General features: G+C 43.4%; 1 protein-coding gene across 3 annotated transcripts; it reads right to left on the reverse strand.

The window, feature by feature from the left end:
- Positions 1-1,597: 1,597 nt before the first annotated feature.
- CCDC77 (coiled-coil domain containing 77) lies at positions 1,598-23,323 on the reverse strand. 3 transcript variants are annotated; one of them, XM_083700305.1, is made up of 12 exons: positions 21,225-23,323; positions 20,079-20,134; positions 18,549-18,765; positions 17,465-17,607; positions 13,158-13,254; positions 10,198-10,270; positions 9,968-10,062; positions 7,723-7,871; positions 6,265-6,787; positions 4,750-4,875; positions 4,476-4,628; positions 1,598-3,323 (listed from the first exon to the last, which is right to left on the reverse strand). In XM_083700305.1, the coding sequence occupies exons 1-12, from the start codon at positions 21,459-21,461 to the stop codon at positions 3,177-3,179; spliced, it is 2,016 nt and encodes a 671-aa protein (XP_083556431.1). In that variant the 5' UTR covers positions 21,462-23,323; the 3' UTR covers positions 1,598-3,176. The 3 variants fall into 3 exon arrangements, with proteins under 3 accessions (XP_083556431.1, XP_083556432.1, XP_083556433.1); XM_083700306.1 differs by having other exon boundaries at positions 20,926-21,230; XM_083700307.1 differs by lacking the exon at positions 21,225-23,323 and adding an exon at positions 21,064-21,215.
- Positions 23,324-23,734: the final 411 nt, after the last annotated feature.

Below are 23,734 nucleotides of genomic sequence, written 5' to 3' on the forward strand. Positions count from 1 at the left end.
AAGGAACCTAAAGAGACACACACGTTTAAAAATAGTTTCAAATGAAATCACACTGTGCATACACATGTTATATTCGATAATAGGATAAATAAGCAGAAAAAGAGCAGTTCCTTTGCTAAGCTTAATACAACAGAGGGACTGCGCCCCCTAGTGCTTTTTTATGTTACAACAAAACACGAATCCTTATTTGCCGTCAACAGACCATTATAACATTTTATATCAATAACATTCATGAAAATACGCATTAGCACAACTAAAAAACACAGAAATATAGTAATACTAAACATTATGTGTGTGTGTGTGAATCTATAAAATTCAGAAGTGATCTAGTGAGAATGGTTATATGTACTCAAAAACTTTGCCCCTTGCTCTGGGGCTAATTTTAACCCTGACGCAGAGTATCATAAAAGACTCAGAAGAGTGGCCTGAATAATAATAAAAACAATAATAATATCCCACCGATCTGCCCAGGTTGCCCCAGCCACTCTGGGCAGATGTAAAACAGGATATGTGTGTGTGTGTGTTAAAAAAATAAAGGATTGGCTGGAATTATGTTCAGATTAACTTTATGGAAAGAGGGTAGGCAAGGGTTCATAGCAAAATGGGAGACTGCAGAAGCTCCAGGTTTAGTCTTTGCATCTCCAGTGAACAAGCCTTGAGACACTGGAGCTTCTGCTCCCTGGAAGAGAAGCCAATACTGCGCTGAATGGAAAGTCTGGCTCTGAATAAGGCAGCTTCCTGTAGCACTAGTTATAGTACTTTTCTCTAATTGCATCTTTAAAATGTATGTTGGAAAGTGGGAAGGAAACAACTGAAGACGTAAAAGCTGTGTAATGCTATGCCAGCATGATCTGATATGGTGATCTTCCCATGCATATGGTGAAGTTCCAATGTCAAACTCACATATTACCATACTCCAGCATTATAGAAATTAATATCTTTGGCCCTCAGTTCTGCACACATGTCTTTATGGCTAAGAGTTAGATGCACATGGCCATATCCCAATCACCTAGGGGCAGCTGTCTATGGACATCCACTTGTGCTATTGGCTCAACATATGTTCAGAGCATGAGCCAATTTATGTTTGAAGTCTTAGCCTTTTCTTTTCATGGTAGCTGCCCTGTTCCTCCCATTTCCTCATCTCCATTTCCACCATAAGTACAAATGCATTTCAGGACTTCATCTCATCATATACAAGCATTCTTGGTATCATCTTTTAAGCAAGCGGATTCGGAAGATCTGCAATCGGGGGGAAAAGGAAAGCTGGGAATAGGCTCCACCTTTTGGAGGAAATTGGGCAACACTAGCTAGTGCAATCTTTTATTGACTTTGCATTGCAACCTACAGGTTTGATAGCTAGGCACTTGAGAAGGATCACAGAACTTAATTTAGACATGAGAACCTGTAGCCCTCCAGATGTTGCTGGACTACAACTTCCATAATCTCTTACCATTGGCCATGCTGGTCGAGACTGATAGGACCTGGAGTCCAACATCTGGAGGGCCACAGGTTCTCTACCTCACCCATCTGACTGGATTGCCCCCCAATATTCCTGTAAGGAATAACACAACTGTGTTTTTAATTAATCTAATTAGAAGTGTTTCAACTCCAATTTTATTATAAAATTTGAAGAAATCGACAAGTATAGCATAGAAGGTACAAAATACAAAGAGACACGGCTAAGGCATGTTCAATTACTGTACAGCATTTTGCTCTTCAGAGATCCTCAACGTGTTGTTGTGTGTAAGCATGTCCAAATCATTACAAGCCAGTTCAAGCCAGATGAGAATATCACTTTGATATTATTATGTTACTGGTGCAGGCATAGAGCACCTAACACATCACATTTAATATTTGCAGTGCAAACAGTCTCATCTACATTACTCTTGCTTACCGTGTCAGATTTCTAAGGGGGAAAAACAAAATCCATCTGCCTGCCTGCTGTTTTGCATTCTCAGCTTCTTGCTTACTATAACTGCTGGCTTTCTTTAAAGAAAGCAACGAGGCGCAAACAGACTTTCCAGCTGCAGTGATTTTTGTTGTGAATTCTGTCTGGAGGTGCATGTTAGCATTTACACATTAGCAGCAATGTGATATGGCTGTTTTGAGTACCCACACAAAGCCACAAGAGAATGGAGACCAGAAACCTCAAAAGGAATAAGACATCTGATAGGATCACTTGAAAGGTTATATATTTCCTGCATGGAAAGCACTTCCCTCTAGGAAAAAGTATGGAAACCAAGTGTGACATATTGGTCAAAGGCAAGCAACTGCCTGCATTAAGACTTGCATTTCGGCTTTCAGGGTGGTAGGAAATGGAAGCCTTGGTGACAAATACCAAGAGAAATGTTAAATTAGTGTCAAGTTTAATGCTATAGCAGGGGACAAATGATGCTGCCTAATAACACTTCAAATGTTTATCTTGCAGCAGAAGAAATTCTGTAAGAAAACCTAAGCGATTCCCACGACTGAAGCAGCATTATACAACCCGACTCGAGTTGCATTTCTTTGGAAGCAAATTCTTTGGGGTTTCTAATCATCTTCCTGCCCTGCAACACAACACAGCAGATTTGCAGATTGTGCAGGGCACGCACATATGCGGGAAGTGTGTGGAGTTCCGCTGTGTGAGTAAAAGGTGTTCTGCTTGCGCAACTGTTTAGCTGAATACTGCTCAAAAGTGTGGATTTAACCAAGGGCTTCTCTTCATAAAGACTGTCATCCACCCGTTACAGAGTAATTCCTGAGGGACATAGGGAAGTCGCTTCCCTCTTTTTAATAACCACTGACACACATAGTATGAGATCTACTTGAGCTGGTTTCTGCAGATGCCTGAATATGGCATCAATCTTAGAACAGATGAAAACATTCCTGCAAGCTGCAAGAGCAACATAAAAGTTAGCCAATGACTCCAGCTCAATCTGTGCATAAACTGATATTGAGAAAAAGCAGGAAGCCAATTCTAAACCTATGTAAAAAAATAAAAATAAAAATAAAGTAAGAGAGTTTCCTTCCAAACCTCACATTAGGTTTAATGGATTCCTTAAGTCCTGGAGTATAAAGTTACATCCTAGAGCCACAGTAAGCTCCACGTGGTGTCACAAAATAAAGATACGAGAAAGCTGTTGCAACAATGGCCTTTATCTATATGCCACTGGTGTTGGCCGGCGTGTCTCTTATTAGCAGGCTCTGAGCTCATTTTCTAGCCCATAGATCTTTGACTTTAAATTTTTCAATTCCCCTTGAATTTTTTTAGTTCTCCTATTCCCCTGGCGAACTTCCTGCAGAATTGCAAGGTCTTGCTCTGGCCCCGCAGTTGCCGTCACCTAGAGAGGGAAACAAAAACAGATGGATATATAAAGGTTCAGTCCACTTGACCATTATTTTTCAAAAGGTGCATTGGCACCCTAAATGAAGAAGATAATGGACAGGATCAAATGCCTGTATAGTCCCACACAAGCATCTTCCACCTTAGTCTAGCACTCTTTGTGTCCTCAAAGGAAGAAGAGTCCTTTAAAAAATAGTAGCAACACTGAGTCGGAGAACCATTTTTCCAGCTTCAGCTAGTATGGCAACTACAACGCTTCCCGAAAAAAGCTGGATCTCACCGTGGTAATTTCTGTTCTTGTTATCTCCAGGTTAGACTATTGTAGGGTTAAGTCAACCTGGTATCCTCTAGATCAGGCTTCCTCAAATTCCAGATGTTTTGAGACTACAATTCCCATCATCCCGGACCACTGGTCCGGCTAGCTAGGGCTCATGGGAGCTGTAGGGCTGAGTTTGAGGAAGCCTGCTCTAGATTGTGGTTTGGCTATCCTGGGGTCTGTTGGCTACTGCTGTCCCTTCCTGCAATTCGTCATTTTCAAAAAACTTATAGGGTTAAAAAAATGCTTTCTTGACTGCTTTTGTGGGTCTCCCTGTTGAGTTGCCAAAAGGTTTGTGGCTATCCAAGCCTTCCCCTCACCCCATTTTTCTATCTGTTTTTAAAAACTGGATGGTTCACAACATAAAAATAAAAATGAGAACACAAAATGCATAATAGAACAAAAGCAAACCAATAATCCCTGTCCCATAAACTCATTAAAAGGCCAGTCAAAATTATAGCAAAAGGGATACCAGATCATATTTGAACATCTCCATTCACAGCTAGCAGGATTTCTAGTTGTGGGCTAGTGTTTGTTAATTTTTCTTCCTTGTAACAGAATTGAATATTGCACCAGAGGAATTCTCTGTTTGAACATTCAAAATTAATTCTACCTAGGACTCAACTACACAACTGCAAACAAAACATTTTAAGAGTGTTGTAAAGTGCATTATACAAATGTGACTCTAAATGGCAATAGCGAGCTATGGCAAATTCAATATATTTTTTCAAAACATTTTTTAAAAAAAGATTTTCACAGCGTTTTTTATATGTGCCTAGGTTCCACCCTAGTGGATCTCAGTTCTGTCCTTCTCCTGGTCATAACAACACTTACCTTGAAAAGCAGTCGCTCTACCTCCTTCAGACTTTGCCGAAGTTGTTTGATGTCCGTCTTAAAGCCTTCCACCTCCATGCAACGCCGTTTCTCCAAGGCCTCATAGCGCTGGGTCATCAGCTGCAGGCGCTTCCCCATCTTTTCTGAGCGTTCCTTTTGAAAGCAAACAGATTACAGATCCCGTGAATAACCCTTGTAGTAAAGAGGATGGAGGAGACTATCACAGCATGCCAAAGTGGTTGCTAAGCCTGACAGCAGCAGGGAAAGGCATTACCTTGAAGATCTCTCGTCCTACATCTCCTTCCTCTCGAATCTTAGCCAGCTGCTCTTCCAGGGAAACGCACTGCTCTCGGAACATGTTTGATAGCCGCTGTTCCTGTGTTAATCGCTCCTGTAGCCTCTGTGATTGAGATTATATATATATATATAAACCTTGGCTTATAAAATGATATAAAGCAGAGAGAGGCCTTATGCAGGACTGCTTCCTTCCTAAACAGCACTATGAAGGCAACTAGATCACCCTGAATAATTAGTGGCTTCTATTATGACAAAGAAGGGCATTAGCAGGACCACCCTGTGCTTGTTTTAAAGTTAAGCTGGTTTGAGACACTAATAGTACTTTAGCTCACATGCGCAGTGTTTCCCAACCTTGTGCCTCCAGCTGTTTTTGAACTACAACTCCCATCATCCCTGACTAGCAAGACCAGTGGCAAGGGATGATGGGAATTGTAGTCCAAAAACAGCTGGAGGCACAAGGTTGGGAAACACTACACTTTAGAATTCAACAAGTCAACTTTGCACGGGCAGCAAATGAACAATGGGCACCAAACTGAACTATGTTCAGTGTTGTGTGTATGTTTTTTTCAGTCTTTCAACAACAGCAATAAGTGATATGCCATAAATGAATTACAGAACTACTAATGATAAAGAAGGAAAGAGGCACTCTCAACCTGTCAGGAATTATTATTATTATTATTATTATTATTATTATTATTATTGTATATTTATTTATACTCTGCCTTTTCCCTGATGGGAAGGCAGCTTTCAGATAAAAATAAGAACCGCTAACATAATATTTTTAAAAAATTGATAGAATTAAAACTAGATACATATATAAAAAATATAAAAACATACCAATAATTACAAAGCAATCAGTTCCCAAAAGCCTTGGGACAAGAAAGTCTTCACCTGCTGGTGGAAAGACAGCAAGGAGAGAGCCAGTCTAGCTTCTTTAGGGAGGGAGTTCCTAAATATGGGAGCAGCCACCAAGAAGGCCCTTTCCTGCATCCTTACCAAGCATATCTGTGGGGGTGGCATGATCAAGAGAAGGGCCTCCCCTGAAGGTCTCAAAACCTGGGCAAGTTTGTATGAGGAAATACGTTGTTTCTTAACCTGAAGCACTATTTCTGGGTTAGTGGAGTCTGTAACCTGAAGTGTATGTAACCTGAAGCGTATGTAACCCAAGGTACCACTGTACAAACCTTTACATCACCAAGTGAACAGCCCCACTAGATCAGAACAAAGGCTAATCTAATCCATCTTTCTGTTCTCTTAGTGGCCAACCAGATGCCTCTGGGAAGTTCACAATCAGGCCTTGAGCATGATATCCTCTTGTGGTGAGGAAAAAGCTACTCTTGATACCGGGGGATTAAAATAAAGAAGACATGACTGTCAGGACAGCATAGGGCTACATCTCAATGTGCCATGGCACAAGGAGATGTTGACATCTCATGGTATTATATGCTTGAGCCCTCAGAAATCACAGTTAGGTTATAGCAGTCCCTGTTACCTTAATCTCTGCACAGTATCGTTTACGGCATTCATGCTCTGCTCGTGAAACGTGCTTGGCACCTCTGTCTTGCATTTTCCTCCTGCCAGGAGAAACTCTGCCAATAGAATACCGGTACGGGCTGCTGTCCCACCGCTCTGGGCTGCTTTCCCACTGTTCCGGGCTGCTGTCCCACTGCTCTGGGCTGCTGTCCCACCGCCCAGGGCTGATGCCTTGCTGGCCACTGTCCTGCCTTCTCCTGATGTCTCCTGAACATTGGCCACTGTCTCGCCGGCCGCTGTCTTGGCTTCTATTGATGTCCTCTGAAACTCGGCCACCATCCTGCCTTCTCTTGATGTCCTCCCGACCTCGGCCGCTGTCCCGCCGGATCCTGCTCCACTTGGGTGAACCTTTTCTTTTGTCCAGCTTCCTCAGCAGCATGTCCTTCTCTGCCATCCAGGATTTCTCATTTGCCCGTGCGTCAAACTTCATCTGGAGAAAATCTCTGGTGCTCTCGTGCAGCAAGTTCTGAACTTTGTGGTAACTGGAGAGAGGAATGGCAACCGGTCATCAGTTTCTTCCCCTGTTCTTCAATTATCCCAGTTACAAATCGGGGTGGGAATCAATGGCTTGACAGTGTGATTCACTTTGTCAACAGGCAGCTGTCCCTGGCTTTGGACCCACATGAAACCACTGTGAGGGACCTCAACATAAGGAGGCTGTCTTATATTAGAATCTTTGGTCCATGGCTTACATTGGAGTCATTTGTTCATCTAGTTCAATATTGTCTATTCTGACTGTCAGCAGCTCACCTGACTTACCATACACAAGATCCTTTGGTTGGAGATCCGGTTATCTAACTTGGGACCTTATACGTATGCAAAGGATGTGCCTTACAACATAGCTGTGAACCCTCCCTCAAATTAAAGCCAGCACCCAGAGCCATGCTTCTCTCCCATACCTGAGTAGGGACCCAAACCCTGGACCATCATATTAAAAATATGATGCTCTACTGACAAGAGCTACCTGTATGCATGCATATAATGAGTCCAAGTTCATATCTAAGGAGTAGAACAGTGCAAATGTATAACTGGTTTCTACTGTATGTTATGCTTGCCACTTTATACCTGCTACGAGAGACACAAAGTACCCTGTGACTTCACACAGTATCAAATCAACGCCAATAGAAGGTCCATGCACTGTCTTTATACAGTTGACCAGCACTTCTGCCCATCACAATAGGGTTTGTTTTTATTGGTCCCCTTGATATGCTATGAAGGCACAAGAGGTGACCACCTTGCGGAAGTTACGTAGGTCTGGGTCTGGTCAGAACCTAGGTGGGCGACTGCCTAAGAACCACACGTACATCACCACTGGTTCCACAATGAAAAAAGGTGGGATAGAAATGTATGTAAAATAACATAAATAAAATGATTTGTATTCAGACTGAAAGCAAAGACACTTTCTTCTTGCACTTACTTCTGAGTAAGCTCCTTGATCTTCTCCTGGTCCCTCTGATGCTGGACCAGAGACTCTTCTATACGGATTCGTCTGTCCTCCAGCAATGCTTCAGTTTGTTCCTTGGACAGCTTGGCCTGTTCCTCTAGCTGAGCTTGAAGAGCTTCAACCTAAACAAGTACAGAAAAGGGGGTAGAATTTTCTGTTATGTTTTCCTCTGGCAGAACAGCTAACATTGTTCTGTACACAAAGAATAACTGGGAGCCGTAATGTTCAGAAGTGTGATTTCCAGCTTCTTAGAAACCTGTCCCTCTGGATGCTGGAGAATAGCAGAAAAATACCCTCCTTATGAACTTTCTCATCATTTCTTTCTTTGTCACAATAGAAGACTTGATACTAAACTAGAAGGACCTTAGAAAGAGCTAGCATGGATATTATTTTTTTGTTCCTGTTGTGAGACCATTATGGAAGTCATTTGGTAAAAAAAAAATATGCATTTGCAAAGTAATCCCAGTCAGGTTCTTGCAATTGCATTTTTAAAAGACCAAAAAAGAGCAGCATTTGATGTTGGATTTGGTTTTTGTTCTTGCTTTTTAACAGGCAACTTTAAGCAGCCTTATTCAGCTATAAAAATAACTCTGAAACTCTAGGTTTTGCACAATCAAAAGCTTCATACCTACCTAAACTGTCAGTCTTGGAATATAAAAACAATACTGAAAACCAATTGGAAAGCTAAGAAATCGTATGATAGATTGGGGCAGTCAAGCACTACAATGAAACAGAAATAAGGCAGCTAAGTACCCAAATCAATGAACTCTGTTTTTAAGTTCCTTTACTAATTCAATGATCATGCTATTCACTGACCATGATTACTGCAATTGTCATATGACAAGCCAGTGATCTGGAGCCATTTACCCCATTTCCCTCCCTTTTCCTCAAATGCACTTGATTCATCATCATATGAATGAGTTGCTAATAGATCAGCTACACTGGTTTACAAGTGTGGGGGTGGGGGTGTCACAATCAGCCACCCCAAGTAAAGATTTAAATTTTTTGAAGTCCAATGCAAAACAGACAACTCTTCTCTTAATATTGTGGCCTCTCTTTTTTTAATGTTGGCTCTGAGCATTTAAAGCAAAAATCAAAGTTTAATTGAGTGTGATGAGATCATATGCAAAGAGAAAGAATAGGGTCTCAAATAAATTTACGGTATTGTTTTAAGATGCCTGAGAGTACATACCTGAAAACAAATACCACAGGAATGCCTTACTGACTGACAACAGGAACAAAAACATGAACACGAATGTACTTTTGCATTAACTCACTGGAAGGTTAATGTTCTAGAATGGCTTTAAGTATGTTTTAATAATTTGTTTTAAATTGTGCTGTTTTAACAGTATGATGATTGTTGCCCTAGGCTCCTACGGGAGGAAGGTTGGGATACAAATTTAATGAATAAAATTAAGCAATGATATACTTCTTGTTGGCTAGCGTTCTAAGATAAGTTAACGGAAGAAAGTTAATGGAAGGAATGTTTCCTCTCCTCTCTTCCCGGTGGTGCTGTCAGGACAGGACTTTGGAGCAAAGCTTTGTCTGGGAGGACCACTTCGCAAAAGGAACAGGAAGGGCTAAAAGCCCACCTGAGTTGGCTTAGCACTTTTTTTGCAGTAAGTACACTAGAGTTGGGGGAGGGTCACAGGAAATGTTCAGAGCTGTTCTTCTCACCTCCCAAAGGTGTCTCTGTCTCCCTGAGGATGGCCCATCGTACAGGGCAGGGGTAGGGAACCTGAGGCCCGGGGGCCGGATCCGGCCCAATCGCCTTCTAAATCTGGCCCACGGTCAGTCCGGGAATCAGTGTGTTTTTACATTAGTAGAATGTGTCCTTTTATTTAAAATGCATCTCTGGGTTATTTGTGGGGCCTGCCTGGTGTTTTTACATGAGTAGAATGTGCCCTTTTATTTAAAATGCATCTCTGGGTTATTTGTGGGGCATAGGAATATGTTCATTTTTTTTTCCAAAATATAGTCCGGCCCACCACATGGTCTGAGGGATGGTGGACCGGCCCACGACTGAAAAAGGTTGCTGGCCCCTGGTACAGGGGATTATCACAGACCTAAATACTTGCTCCCCTGATTTCAATGGATGGCAACGTGCATAAAATCATGCCCATCATTGGCAAAGTTATTTTTTCACGGAGAAAGAACTATTTGGTTTTTGAGATCTAAAAGCAACAGAAGTCCACCCAGGCTGCACAAAGCCACTTACCTGTAATAAGAGTGTTTGCTCATCTTTCTTGTATCTATCCTCATTTTCTGGTTTTTCTCCCTTTTCTGCTGGTTTTGTGGCACAGTGTTTTATACCTAGAGCAGAAATAAAAGTTGAATTGGTAAAGAAAAGCTATGTCACTCCTTTATTTAGATGCCCCCCACGCCCACAGTATCCTTGCTCTTCAGATGTCTTCTTTGATAAGAGATAATTTTTAGCTTCTCAGTTACCTGCTTTTGAAGGATGCTTGCCACTTTGATCATGTGAATCCCTGCCCTTGATTAGTTTTTGAGGTATAGTGGCCTGCAAGGACAAAAAGACTTTATTTTCTGCTCCGCTTTTGAGATAGGTTTCAGTAACAATACAATGCAAAAAGCCTTAGAGGGAAAGGAATTTTAAAGTAAAATAGGCACATGACTGAATCCCAGAATGCAACATGAACTTGTGGCTTGGTTCTCCCTAGAGCTATGTTACTCTAGCAGCCCAGTTCCTAGAAAGGCACTTCTACCCATGTTGTGTGTACAGGTCTCATCTAGTTCTGCCACCCAACAGCACGAAATGGGTGGTGTGTCACTGCTGGAGTTGGGCTTCAGAATTAGGAGTCAGCTTGCCCCCTATTACCAGGAATGTTTCTGGGTCCTAAGAATTGCTCCCTTAGCCCTGCAATGTACAGGACTGGGTCTGTATGCACCCATCTGTAGTGCTCCATGAAGTCACAAGCGAAGCACAGAACGGCAGCTGAAACAATTACAATCTTGTCTTGTGTGTGCCAACTTCGAAGTGAACACTGTCAGAGCTTCCTGAATGCATTCAGATGTACAGAATTCAGAGAGGCAGAGAATTAGGTAGAGGGGGATGATATCCATCTGGCCACAGAACAGACTTCTGCTTACAGAACGGAAGTTTTCCCTTTCTCTCCTTCTGCTCCACAGATGTGCTCTGCAAGGTTGGGGGATGGAAAGGAGAAGGGGTTTTTTTTGTGGAGGGGTGTTGCTCAGACAAACACAGAACATTGACTAGGGTTGAGGAGGCCTAAGCCACACCTACTTCCTACAATGTTGAGTGCATTTCCTGCTTTTGGAAGACAGGTGGAGCTACAACCCATTGTGCTGTCTTTTCATCCTGGGAGGAATGTGCAAACCATTACTGCCCTGCAGAGTCAGTTTCTTTTTCTGTTAAATGCAAATGATCAGGGTTGTAGCTCTTGCTCTGACATTATAACCCCCACACTAGTGGCATGTCCTTGTTAGGCCTGAGCATTCCTAAAACCTTTTGAGGAAGTAACCAAGTAAATGTGCTCAGAATCAGGAAACTGGACACCAAGCCCCTTGTTACAAGTGTCTTTCTCATCTGTGTATACTTGCTGGCGAAATCAAAAACAAGCAAACCTCCGGAACAAATAATGGTAGACAGCTGGTTGAAATCATTTGCGTAGACTGCTTTCAGTAGCTGTTTTTGCAGAGATAATAGTTGCTTTTTAAAGACTACCCACTGGAATTTGTAACTATATAAGGCACTGGATTTAGTGGTACGGGATAAAATCCATAAGCTTTCAATAAATAATAATAATAATAATAGTAGTAGTAGTAGTACCCCAGCCAACTGACTGGATTTCCCCAGCCATTCTGAGTGGCTTTGAGCAGATACAGTGGTGCCTCGCTAGGCGAAATTAATCCGTTCCGCGATTCTCTTCGTCTAGCGGTTTTTTCGTCTTGCGAAGCAAGCCCATTGACAGCTTAGCGGATTAGTGCTAGAGCTGTCAAGCGGCTTCCAGCGATCAGCTGTTAAGCGGCTTATCAGCGGAACAGCTGATAAGCGGCTTAGCGGCTTAGGAAAAGGGCAAAAAAACCAAAAAAAAAACCGCTGGGGGACGCAAGATTTTTTCGTCTTGTGAAGCAACCCCATAGGGAAATTCGTTTTGCGAAGCGCCTCCAAAACAGAAAAACCCTTTCGTCTAGCGGGTTTTTCGTCTTGCGAGGCGTTCGTCTTGCGGGGCACCACTGTATAACAACAGAATAAAATATTAAACATTAAAACTTCCCTATACACACACCAATTACTACTTATTACAGTGGTACCTTGGAACTTGAACGTAATCCGTTCCGGAAGACCATTCAAGTTCTGAGGCATGACTTCTGATTGGTCGACAGCTAGGTTTTTGCACGTCAGACATTAGTGTTCCAAGGAACATTCGAAAACCGGAGCACTTACTTCTGGCTTATTGGCATTCGGGAGCCAGAACATTCGAGAACGGAGCCTTTCAAGTTTTGAGGTACCATTGTAATAGCAACAATATTAACTATGGCTTGGATCCTGAGTTGCCCTTTTTAGGAGGAACTTCAGTACAGTGGGGGTTCCTACTGACAGGTTTTCAGCCCCTAGTCCCCATTTCTAAACCTTCTGCAGATTTTCACAGTGCGCATGGGGATGTGGGGGAAACGGTCAAAAATGACCTCCCCTCCCCCAGTGGGAGTATCCCATGAGCAAAATGCATCTTAAGGGAATTAAGGATTCTAATCCCTATTTATCAATCTCAATTTTTAAGATACCTGAAGTGGGTATAGGCAGAATAACTACAGCAAACACTGCTTTATCTTAGTTTTCGCTAAGCAGAAGATTAAGAAATGAATAACAGCATATAAGCAATTTCAAAAAAAGGAAAGACCGCAGATCTGTTGAGCTAGATATCTGACAGAGTGGGCTCTGACCAATGGAAACTTTTACAGTATCACAATATATTTATTAGGCTTTGCTCAGTGGGTTACTTTGTGAAGGCTATTCCACAGTTACAGATTTTAGAAGAATGATAGTTCTGTTAGCCTACTTTTGCTTAGGGATTTAGACTCCAATCCTTTGCACACTTACCCAGAAGCAGGCTGAACTCAGCAGCGCTTACTTCTGAGAAGACATTCACAGGATTGTGTAGCGTGGCATGTAGTTTTTTCCACTCCATAAATTTACTCTAGCTATTTCACTATATATTGCTGCAATTCTTTATACTGTTTTGCTGTCACGGTTTACTATTGTTACTTTACATGTCACATCCTCTGAACTTTATTGTCTTAATATGCTTTGTGAACCACCAAAGGCAATGCCTTTAATGTAATTTATATCTCACAGAGGCAACATAGAACAGTTTAGAAAGAACCCGAAATAAAAATGTCTTGCAGGTTAACAGAGGTGCTCTTACCTTGTGAGGTGGTTCCTTGCAGAAATAGGTAACTTCGCCACTGTCTGTTCCCAGTAAAGCCAAAAGATGCTGGATCTTCTTTCTATCCTCCAGCTCTCTGAAATCAGTTTAAAGGAAAGTGACTTATTTCTGTTCCCAAAGGCACTAGTTGGTGCACCCCTAAGGCTAACTAGTGGAAGCCCAGGAAACATCTAAGAAGTGGGAATAGATAGCTTGCCTGTCTGTCTGTCTGCATACACTGGAGAAATTCTCTTTCCTGTAGAATCTGGCTGCTGAACAAGATCTTATGTAAAGACAGTGTGTAGTGAAAGGCCCCCAATTTCCCCTATCCTATTTCTTTCTCTCTTCTCACTAATGTTGCATCTATTCCACAAAGAATTGACGGAGCATATAGCAGCTCCTTCCTGCTCAAAATGAGGACTCGGATTGCCAACTGCTCTGCATATCCTAACACAGCAGTTCAGCAAAAAGGAAAGAAATAGTCTCTGAAGCCCTTCCAGTCTGGTGTAACAGCCCACTGGCCCATCTAGTGAAGCACTCTGTTCTCACCATGGTCAATCAGCTGCCTGTGAGAAGCCTGCAAACAGAACCTGAGCACTGTCGCCACCTAGTGCCACATTTGTATATTGCACTTTACAACACGCTTAAAACTTTTTATTTGCAGCTGTATAGCTGGGTCCAGCCCCTTCATGGATCACTGCCTTGCCGTGGCGAAGGGGCTTGAAGAACTCAGAGAAGCTATGAACTATGCCGAGCAGGGCACCCAAGATGAACAGGTCATAGTGGAGAGTTTTGACCAAACGTGATCCACCTGGAGGAGGAACCGGCAAGCCACTCCAGTATCCCTGCCAAGAAAACTCCATGGACAAAGACAACAGGCATATAAAAGATATGACGCTGGAAGATGAGCCCCTCAGGTCGGAAGGCGTCCAACATGCTACTGGGGAAGAGCGGAGGGCAAGTACAAGTAGATCCAGAGCTGATGAAGCGGCTGGGCCAAAGCCGAAAGGACGCTCAGTTGCGGATATGCCTGGAAGCGAAAGGAAAGTCCAATGCTGTAAAGAAAAATATTGCATAGGAACCTGGAATGTAAGAACCATGAACCTGGGTAAGTTGGAGGTGGTCAAAAATGAGATGGCAAGAATAAATATTGACATCCTGGGCATCAGTGAACTAAAATGGACGGGAATGGGTGAATTCAGTTCGGATGACCATCATATCTACTACTGTGGGCAAGAAACCCATAAAAGAAATGGAGTGGCCCTCATAGTCAACAAAAGAGTGGCGAAAGCTGTACTGGGATGCAATCTCAAAAATGATAGAATGATCTCGATACGAATCCAAGGCAGACCTTTTAACATCACAGTAATCCAAGTTTATGCACCAACTACTTGTGCTGAAGAAACTGAAATTGACCAATTCTATGAAGACTTACAAGACCTTATAGAAGTGACACCAAAGAAGGATGTTCTTCTCATTATAGGGGATTGGAATGCTAAAGTAGGGAGTCAAGAGATAAAAGGAACAACTGGCAAGTTTGGCCTTGGAGATCAAAACGAAGCAGGGCAAAGGCTAATAGAGTTCTGTCAAGAGAACAAGCTGGTCATCACAAACACGCTTTTCCAACAACACAAGAGACGACTCTACACATGGACATCACCAGATGGGCAGCATCGAAATCAGATTGATTATATTCTCTGCAGCCAAAGATGGAGAAGCTCTATACAGTCAGCAAAAACAAGACCTGGAGCTGACTGTGGCTCAGATCATCAGCTTCTTATAGCAAAATTCAAGCTTAAACTGAAGAAAGTAGGAAAAACCACTGGGCCGGTAAGATACAATCTAAGTCAAATCCCTTATGAATACACAGTGGAAGTGAGGAACAGGTTTAAGGATTTAGATTTGGTGGACAGAATGCCTGAAGAACTATGGATGGAGGCTCGTAACATTATACAGGAGGCAGCAACGAAAACCATCCCAATGAAAAGGAAATGCAAGAAAGCAAAGTGGCTGTCCAATGAGGCCTTACAAATAGCGGGGGAGAGAAGGCAAGCAAAATGCGAGGGAGATGGTGAAAGATACAGGAAATTGAATGCAGATTTCCAAAGAATAGCAAGGAGAGACAAGAAGACCTTCTTAAACGAGCAATGCAAAGAAATAGAGGAAAGCAATAGAATGGGAAGAACCAGAGATCTGTTCAAGAAAATTGGAGATATGAAAGGAACATTTCGTACAAAGATTTCCACAATAAAGGACAAAAGTGGAAAGGACCTAACAGAAGCAGAAGACATCAAGAAGAGGTGGCAAGAATACACAGAGGAATTATACCAGAAAGAAATGGATGTCTCGTATACCCCAGGTAGTGTGGTTGCTGACCTTGAGCCAGACATCCTGGAAAGTGAAGTCAAATGGGCCTTAGAAAGCACTGCAAATAACAAGGCCAGTGGAAGTGATGGCATTCCAGCTGAACTATTTAAAATTTTAAAAGATGATGCTGTTAAGGTGCTACACTCAATATGCCAGCAAGTTTGGAAAACTCAGCAGTGGCCAGAGGATTGGAGAAGATCAGTCTACATCCCAATCCCAAAGAAGGGCAGTGCCAAAGAATGCTCCAACTACCGCACAATTGCACTCATTTCACACGCTAGCAAGGTTATGCTTCAAATTCTACAAGGAAGGCTCAAGCAGTATGTGGACCGAGAACTCCCAGAAGTGCAAGCTGGATTTAGAAGAGGCAGAGGAACCAGAGACCAAATTGCAAACATGCGCTGGATTATGGAGAAAGCTAGAGAGTTCCAGAAAGACATCTACTTCTGCTTCATTGACTATGCAAAAGCTTTTGACTGTGTCGACCACGGCAAACTATGGCAAGTTCTTAAAGAAATGGGAGTGCCAGATCACCTCATCTGTCTCCTGAGAAATCTCTATGTGGGACAAGAAGCTACAGTTAGAACTGGATATGGAACAACTGATTGGTTCAAAATTGGGAAAGGAGTACGACAAGGCTGTATTTTGTCTCCCTGCTTATTTAACTTATATGCAGAATTCATCATGCGAAAGGCTGGGCTGGATGAATCCCTAGCTGGAATTAAGATTGCCGGAAGAAATATCAACAACCTCAGATATGCAGATGACACAACCTTGATGGCAGAAAGTGAGGAGGAATTAAAGAACCTTTTAATGAGGGTGAAAGAGGAGAGCGCAAAATATGGTCTGAAGCTCAACATCAAAAAAACGAAGATCATGGCCACTGGTCCCATCACCTCCTGGCAAATAGAAGGGGAAGAAATGGAGGTAGTGAGAGATTTTACTTTCTTGGGCTCAATGATCACTGCAGATGGTGACAGCAGCCACGAAATTAAAAGACGCCTGCTTCTTGGGAGAAGGGCAATGACAGGCCTAGACAGCATCTTGAGAAGTAGAGACATCACCTTGCCAACAAAGGTTCGTATAGTTAAAGCTATGGTTTTCCCAGTAGTGATGTATGGAAGTGAGAGCTGGACCATAAAGAAGGCTGATCGCCGAAGAATTGATGCTTTTGAATTATGGTGCTGGAGGAGACTCTTGAGAGTCCCATGGACTGCAAGAAGATCAAACCTCTCCATACTGAAGGAAATCAACCCTGAGTGCTCACTGGAAGGACAGATTGTGAAGCTGAGGCTCCAGTACTTTGGCCACCTCATGAGAAGAGAAGACTCCCTGGAGAAGACCCTGATGTTGGGAAAGATGGAGGGCACAAGGAGAAGGGGACGGCAGAGGACGAGATGGTTGGATAGTGTTTTCGAGGTTACCAGCATGAGTTTGAGCAAACTGCGGGAGGCAGTGGAGGACAGAGGTGCCTGGCGTTCTCTGGTCCATGGGGTCACGAAGAGTCGGACACGACTAAACGACTAAACAACAACAACAACAACAACAGCTGGGTCCAGGGTGAAAAACTCTTTTCTATCCACTTTCTCCATGATATGCATTACTTTATAAACTTCTAACATGTCACCTCCTATTTGCCTTTTCTCTAAACTAAAAAGTGCCAAATGCTGCAACATTTCCTTGGGTGGGAGTTGCTCCACCTCTTTATCATCTTGCTTGCCCTTTTCTGAGCCTCTAGAACAACAGCAGAGGAGATGGGACAGCAGCACATCTACTTTAGGATAGGTAGCATGCACCACATTCTTCCCTGTAGATCTCTTCATGTGCGAGAGAACAGCAAGTATCTCAATCCCTGTAACTTTAAAAAGAAATGGCACAAACATGCCACTCCCCTCTGTTCTGCAGGCTGTTTTTTCACTCTTGCCACCTAGGCAACAAACCTGATTTTCAGCCTGTCATTCTCAGCGTAAAGGCGCAAGACATGCTCCCTCTCCTGAAAGAGGAAAACCTGCATGTCACTCAGAGCCTTCTGCAGCTCTGCGATTTCTTCTTCTCGCTGACGCATTTCCCATTGTAATTTGTGCTGCAGGGGGGAAAGGGAAGCATATTGTTATTGATCACCTAGCCGTTACAGCAAAGGTAGGGCAGAGACAGGGTTTCTCATTGCTCATTGGGAAACAAATACTGCACTGATGAAATAACCTTTGCTCCAAATGCCCGGATTACTACTCGCAACTGTTTCATATACCTATTAAATCGTATGGAAGACAGAACGGAACACTGTGGAACCCAGCAGGACAATTGCTATGAGGCCACATAAGTTTCCCAATGCTAGTCCTGGTAGTGACCCTGGAAGTAGGAGTGGGATCACTGCGACAAGGCACTATTGTACCCCAACCCAAGTTACTCCAGGATGATATGATGGTCCACTATTGAAAACTAACATTCTGGGATTCTCCAACACCAACTTTGCCAGTTCAGTCACAGAAGCTGCTGGGCAGCGGCACTGGAGGGACACCAGCAAAATCCCCCTTTTGCCTTTCTGACCCTACATTAGGTACAACCCCTTACATCCCATCTATATTTGATTGATATTAGTTTTCAATAAAATAAGCTACTGGTTTAATAGTTGCCATATTAGAATTCATTTTATTTAGGATGAGGCTAAGGGTTTGACACTCAAACCCAGGTTTATAGTTTTAAAACTGAGCAGCACAAAGACTTCACTGCTCAATACTTTAACTTAGTATTAAGTATTAAGGGTCCTTCCCAGAGCTACAGATAACTCTGGCAGCTACTGCCAGGCCCCACTCCATTCACATTTACTCCTCTTTGTATTTTCAAAATGGACCAACACTCCTCACTTGGAATTTCCCAGAAAATCCAAGATGGCAAATACTCTCTTTGTAAACCAAGTAACAAAGCATATCAGCAAACACTAAATCCTAATTCAAAATACCAAACCTGGCTTTGCCAAACACCGGATAAACTGATCCATTCACCCATCTTTTGCTTTTCCCATACCTGCTCATCATGTGATGCTTTATATTTCTCCAGCCTTTGGACCAGTTCCTCATGCTCTTCATCAAAGTCTGCAATCTTCTTTCGGTAGTATTCCAGCAGTTGCCGGGAAGGGCGGAGAAAGGCCAGACGTTCGTTGATTGAAGGAAGAGGAGTACAATCATTCTGGTGAGGTGATGGGAAACTAGGAGATTTGGGGGAGCCGTGGCCGGCAGCTGACCTGAACACCATGATTGAATATAACAAGAACAATTCTATTACAAAGTCATAAAGACTACCAAACCTCAATTCTTGCAGTTAGCAATAACATAAAAACACAGAACGGTTTCACACAGATCACAAAATCTAGACCTGAATTTAATCTATCCCACCTCCAGTTTCTCAAAACTGTGGCAGGCTCCCTTTGGGGAAAATGAAACAGTTTCAAGGATTCTGAAACTTTCTTTCCCACTAGACAAAAAATGAGTGGCATTATTGCACCTTGGGAGAGGAACCATCAGTGATCCATCTTTGATTTTTGAGAAACTCAATTTCTCCTAAAGAAGGTACCTTTCCCCTACCTTCTGTAAAGCCTTTTTGGACAAAGACATGACTAAGCACAACCAAACATCCAAAGGTGTCAACATTGGCATTGTTCCACATCCAAAATTGGCTCTTCCACTTCACCACACTCATGCACAGCGGCATAGCGTGGGTTGTCAGCACCCGGGGCAAAGCAAGTCATTTGCGCCCCCTAACCCCTAACCTGCTGCCGCTGCCAGCTTCTTCTTGCTGCTGCCTGGTCTGGTCTGGTGTGGTTCTCTCCCGCGCTCAGCGCTGCGCTGGGTGGCCGCTGCACTGTCCCTCCCCCAGATAGTCCCTCGCTCTCTCTCCGCACCGCACGCCTGGCACCCACCCCCTCCACAGTGGGCGGCGACCCAGCGGCTCGGATCGGATTCGCACAGCCAGCACTGCAGTGAGATAGAGTGAGTGAGCCAGGAAGGGGCAGAGAGCTGCGAGTGCGAGCACGCCCCCCCCAGATGTTGCGCCCGGTGCGGCCGGCCCCCCTGCACCCCCCACGCTACGCCACTGCTCATGCATCAGCATATACATGCAGAAACACCTGAAAGACGCATGGGCATTTCTGGGTATTTGAATTTCCACCTGCACTTGGGAATTTCCTCACCTTGTCCTCTGTACAGATACTTTCCTTTGTGTTGCTCATTTAAGGAAAAAGGGGGAAATTAGCACAAAGACAAAAATTGGTTGTGTGTGGTCTGCATGTGTGTACACAAGAGTGGTGTACCCACACCCACTTTAGCCTTGGTTATGCCACAGCCTTTGGCCTATGCAGTCCTAAAGGGCTGGCCAACAAGAAATGTGGCCTTTGGACCGACAAAGGTTGGACAACTCTGTCTTAGGGGTAGGTAGGTACCAAGCCACAATACAATGTTCTACCTCTAAGTGTGGAATGGCAGATGGTCTTCAAGAAAAGATATTGATAATATTTAATACAAATGAAGAGGAACACAAACAGTCAGTTCCTTGACTTACCTTTTGGAGGCAGAGGGTGTTCTTGGAGAGGAAGTCATGTCGCTCACTCCTACCACCTGTAGTAGTGCCAAATATACCTTTTTTACTCTTTGGTAACAGAAGCATAAAGCCAAAGGTTCAGAGAAAGTGTATTAACAGTTCTCTAGTGGCCCATTTTTATTTCCTCACAAACAGATGCATGTGCTCAAAGAAAGTGGTTTGAGAACCAAATTCATGCTAAATCAAGCCATGCTGCAGCCAACCATTTTTCAATCTGATATGGCAAACTATGCACTTGTAACAGGCTTCATACACGATAGTGCACATATAAATGATTTAGTACATTTATCCTATCACACAGAGCTAGGAATTTCAACCAAAAGGCCCCTACCTTTCTGCAGGGGCTAATGTCTGCTACCAGCCTACCCACACAGAATTGGGAATTTGCCAGGTTTTGTGGCCAAGGAATAGAAAGTAGTGGGAAAGGTAGCAGGGATAGTCAAAACAGGAAGGATGTCATGGGACGGGGTAGAGAGAAATAAAGTAATATGACTGTCGGAAAAGTGGCTTAAATTATGGCAAGTTGTTATGAGCAGATGCTAGCAAGGGACGTACCTAGGGCTGGTGAAACCGTTTTACCACCATACCCCGCTTTCTATCCCTGAAACAGCTGTGAGGTTGAGTGGTCTCAGAGACAGCGACTGGTCCAGGGATACTTTTAGCTAAAAAGTGACTTAAACCCAACTCTCCCCAAGCCCAAATTGCTAGGCAACACAACACGCTGGTTGCCTCCAACCCCACACCCCAAATAATCTGCTGGCTGTAAACCTGTATATTTGCCTGCTTGGGCATATTTTTGGGAACCCACCTGATTTCTGTGGCTGTAAGATCTTTTACATTGCTTCTGAGTATTGCGTTTTAATGGTTGTAACCCGCTGTAATAGTAATAATAACAGGTGGGGATCTTTACCCTCCTAGTCATCTGAATTAGACGACCCCCACTTAACTTTTAAAGATGAAAATCAAACAGGAGCCCTTTCCTCTCTGTCCTAGCAAAGCACCGTGAACCCGCCCCACGGAGCAAGCAGTTTGCATCGTGTCTCTCTGCGCTCCTGCCCCACTTCGGCCATCCCGCGCCTCCCCGCCGCTCACCCCAAACACACTAACCGCTCTAACACTCCCGTTCGCGCCGCAGCTAGTGCTCCTCTCAACCGACGAACCAAAAAGCCAAGCCGAGGGCCCCTCCGCGCCTACAAGTATTCTCCAATCGTAAGAGCTGTAAGAAACGGAGTCGGAGCTTTTCGCCCAATCCCAGCTCTCTTGCCATCCAGCAATACTTTTAAACTCTCGTTTAGAAGGGGAAACGAAGCCCAAACGTGGGAAGAAAGGAAAGCGGCGGCACATGCGATGAGTCGGCGATAGGCTTATAGAGGCATGTTAAAAGTTAATCCAAACCCTTCGCCAAAACGAAAGCAAAGAGGGAATTAATATAAATCAAAGCAAACCGTTTTCTGGTATCTTAAATCCCCATTTAAGTGAGTAATAAATTACTATATCGTTTATTTCCAGACAAGTCGCCCTGTTAATCAGTTTGCAGCATCAACTAAGAGCAGGAACCCCCAACCTTCGGTCCTCCAGATGTTTTGGACTACAATTCCCATCATCCCTGACCACTGGTCCTGTTAGCTAGGGATCATGGGAGTTGTAGGCCAAAACATCTGGAGGGCCGCAGGTTGGGGATGCTTGACAAAGAGCCTTGGGATACTTTTAAAAGCACACCACATTCCTATGTTTACTAAGAGGCAAAAAAATCCATTAACGCTTTGGCGTTATGCAGTGGGATCTACTTCTGTATAAACTTAACTAGGGTTGGTGCCCGGAAGACAATGACACTGCAAATTTTAATAAGCTTACTCGGCAGAAAGTGGCACTGAGTTTAATGGTATTTATTCCTAGGGAGGTGTGCATAGGATTGCAGCTATCATTGCAATTCTGTGCATATTTACTTGGAAATAAATCCGACTGTGTTCCTTGCTCCATTCCTGTACATGCTTACTTTGGAGTAGATTCCGTTTAGTATTGATTTACTTCTGAGTAAACACGTACAGAATTGTGACTGTTACAGAATCATAGAATTGTAGAGTTGGAAGGGACCCTGAGGATCATCTAGTCCAACCCCCTGCAATGCAGGAATAAATCAGCTAGTCTATAACTGAAGTCCTTTTAAATATATATTCAGAAATAAGCCCCGTTTTTGTATTTGCTGTAAGCGTGGATGGGATCATACCCCACAACTCTTTGTTGGTTATATTGCTTACTTACTACATTGCTTACCAAACTGCTCTGAACAACAACAAAAATAGTAAAATCACTATAAATCAACAACCTTCAATAATACTTAAAACAATAATCCTCTAAATTCCCTCCTGTGTATTGATGCTTGTCAATTCAGGATCTTTGTGCATCTGGTAAATAGTTCATGAAAGTTTATTGCATTTACATTTACAAGTATTTAAGGTGCCACAAGACTCTAATTTTTGCTACAATAGACTAACATGGCTATCCTGTAAATTTAAAAGTGGACAACAGTCCATTTTTCAAAACACTGTTCCAACACACATTGTGGTACTTTAAAAAAATTCTAATTGGTACCAGTGCAGTCAGGCCAGGACTGGCTTATCTTGCCCTGGTGAGCAACAAAGTAAGTACAGTTAACTCTTTATTGGGGGGGGGAGGATCTGCACAGGAGTATTAGGTCAAATAAGCACAGCAGCTCTTCTTTGGTAGGTGCCCTTATGAAGCAGTTGTGGAGGTTGAAGGGTCTCCAGGGTTTTCCCAAAGCAATCTGAGACTGCGCCTGTATGATGCTAATTTCGCCGTCATCCTCTTCATGCCTCTCTTGGCTCTGGGGAACCAGGCTGGAGCTAGGGGAGCTTGTTGCAGCAGGACGGTGAGACACCTCTGCACCTTCCCCAGCCTGACTCATCTCTGCCTCTTGGCCTCCCTCATCCCACTCACCTGCTTTAGCGTCTGCTTCTGGACTTCTCTCTGCCATAAACACTGTCTGCTCACTAAGCCCTGCTACCTCTTCAGCTTCTGACACTTCCTTCTCCCTCTGACCACTCATCGTTGTCTCATCACCACTTCCTGGGCTCAGAGCCTTCTTCCCTTGGTGGTTCCCCAGCTGCTTCCTCCCACCATTCCTGTGTATCCAAATAGTCCATGACAACATTGTCAGGTACCAAACCGGTTGCATTCTGAAAATATAGTGGTACCTGGGGTTAGGTATTTAATTCGTTCTGGAGGTCCGTTCTTAACCTGAAACTGTTCTTAACCTGAGGTACCACTTTATCTAATGGGGCCTCCCACTGCCGCTGTGTTGCCGCCGCACAATTTCTGTTCTCATCCTGAAGCAAAGTTCTTAACCCGAGGTACTATTTCTGGGTTAGCGAAGTCTGTAACCTGAAGCGTCTGTAACCCGAGGTACCACTGTATTCTTAGGTGAACAATTCATTAATTTTTTCAGACATTTGCATACCACTTTTAGTAGTTATGATGAGCTATGCATCTGAGCCATGGGGGGCAACCAACAGAGACTCCCCCAACGATCTTAGTAATTGGGCTGGATATAAAGGTGGTGTTTAAGATATCCTGGGTGCAAGGGGGTAAGGATTTTG

Source organism: Podarcis gaigeae (assembly GCF_964106915.1).
Source record: "Podarcis gaigeae genome assembly, chromosome: 10".
NCBI classification, from domain to species: Eukaryota; Metazoa; Chordata; class Lepidosauria; order Squamata; family Lacertidae; genus Podarcis; species Podarcis gaigeae.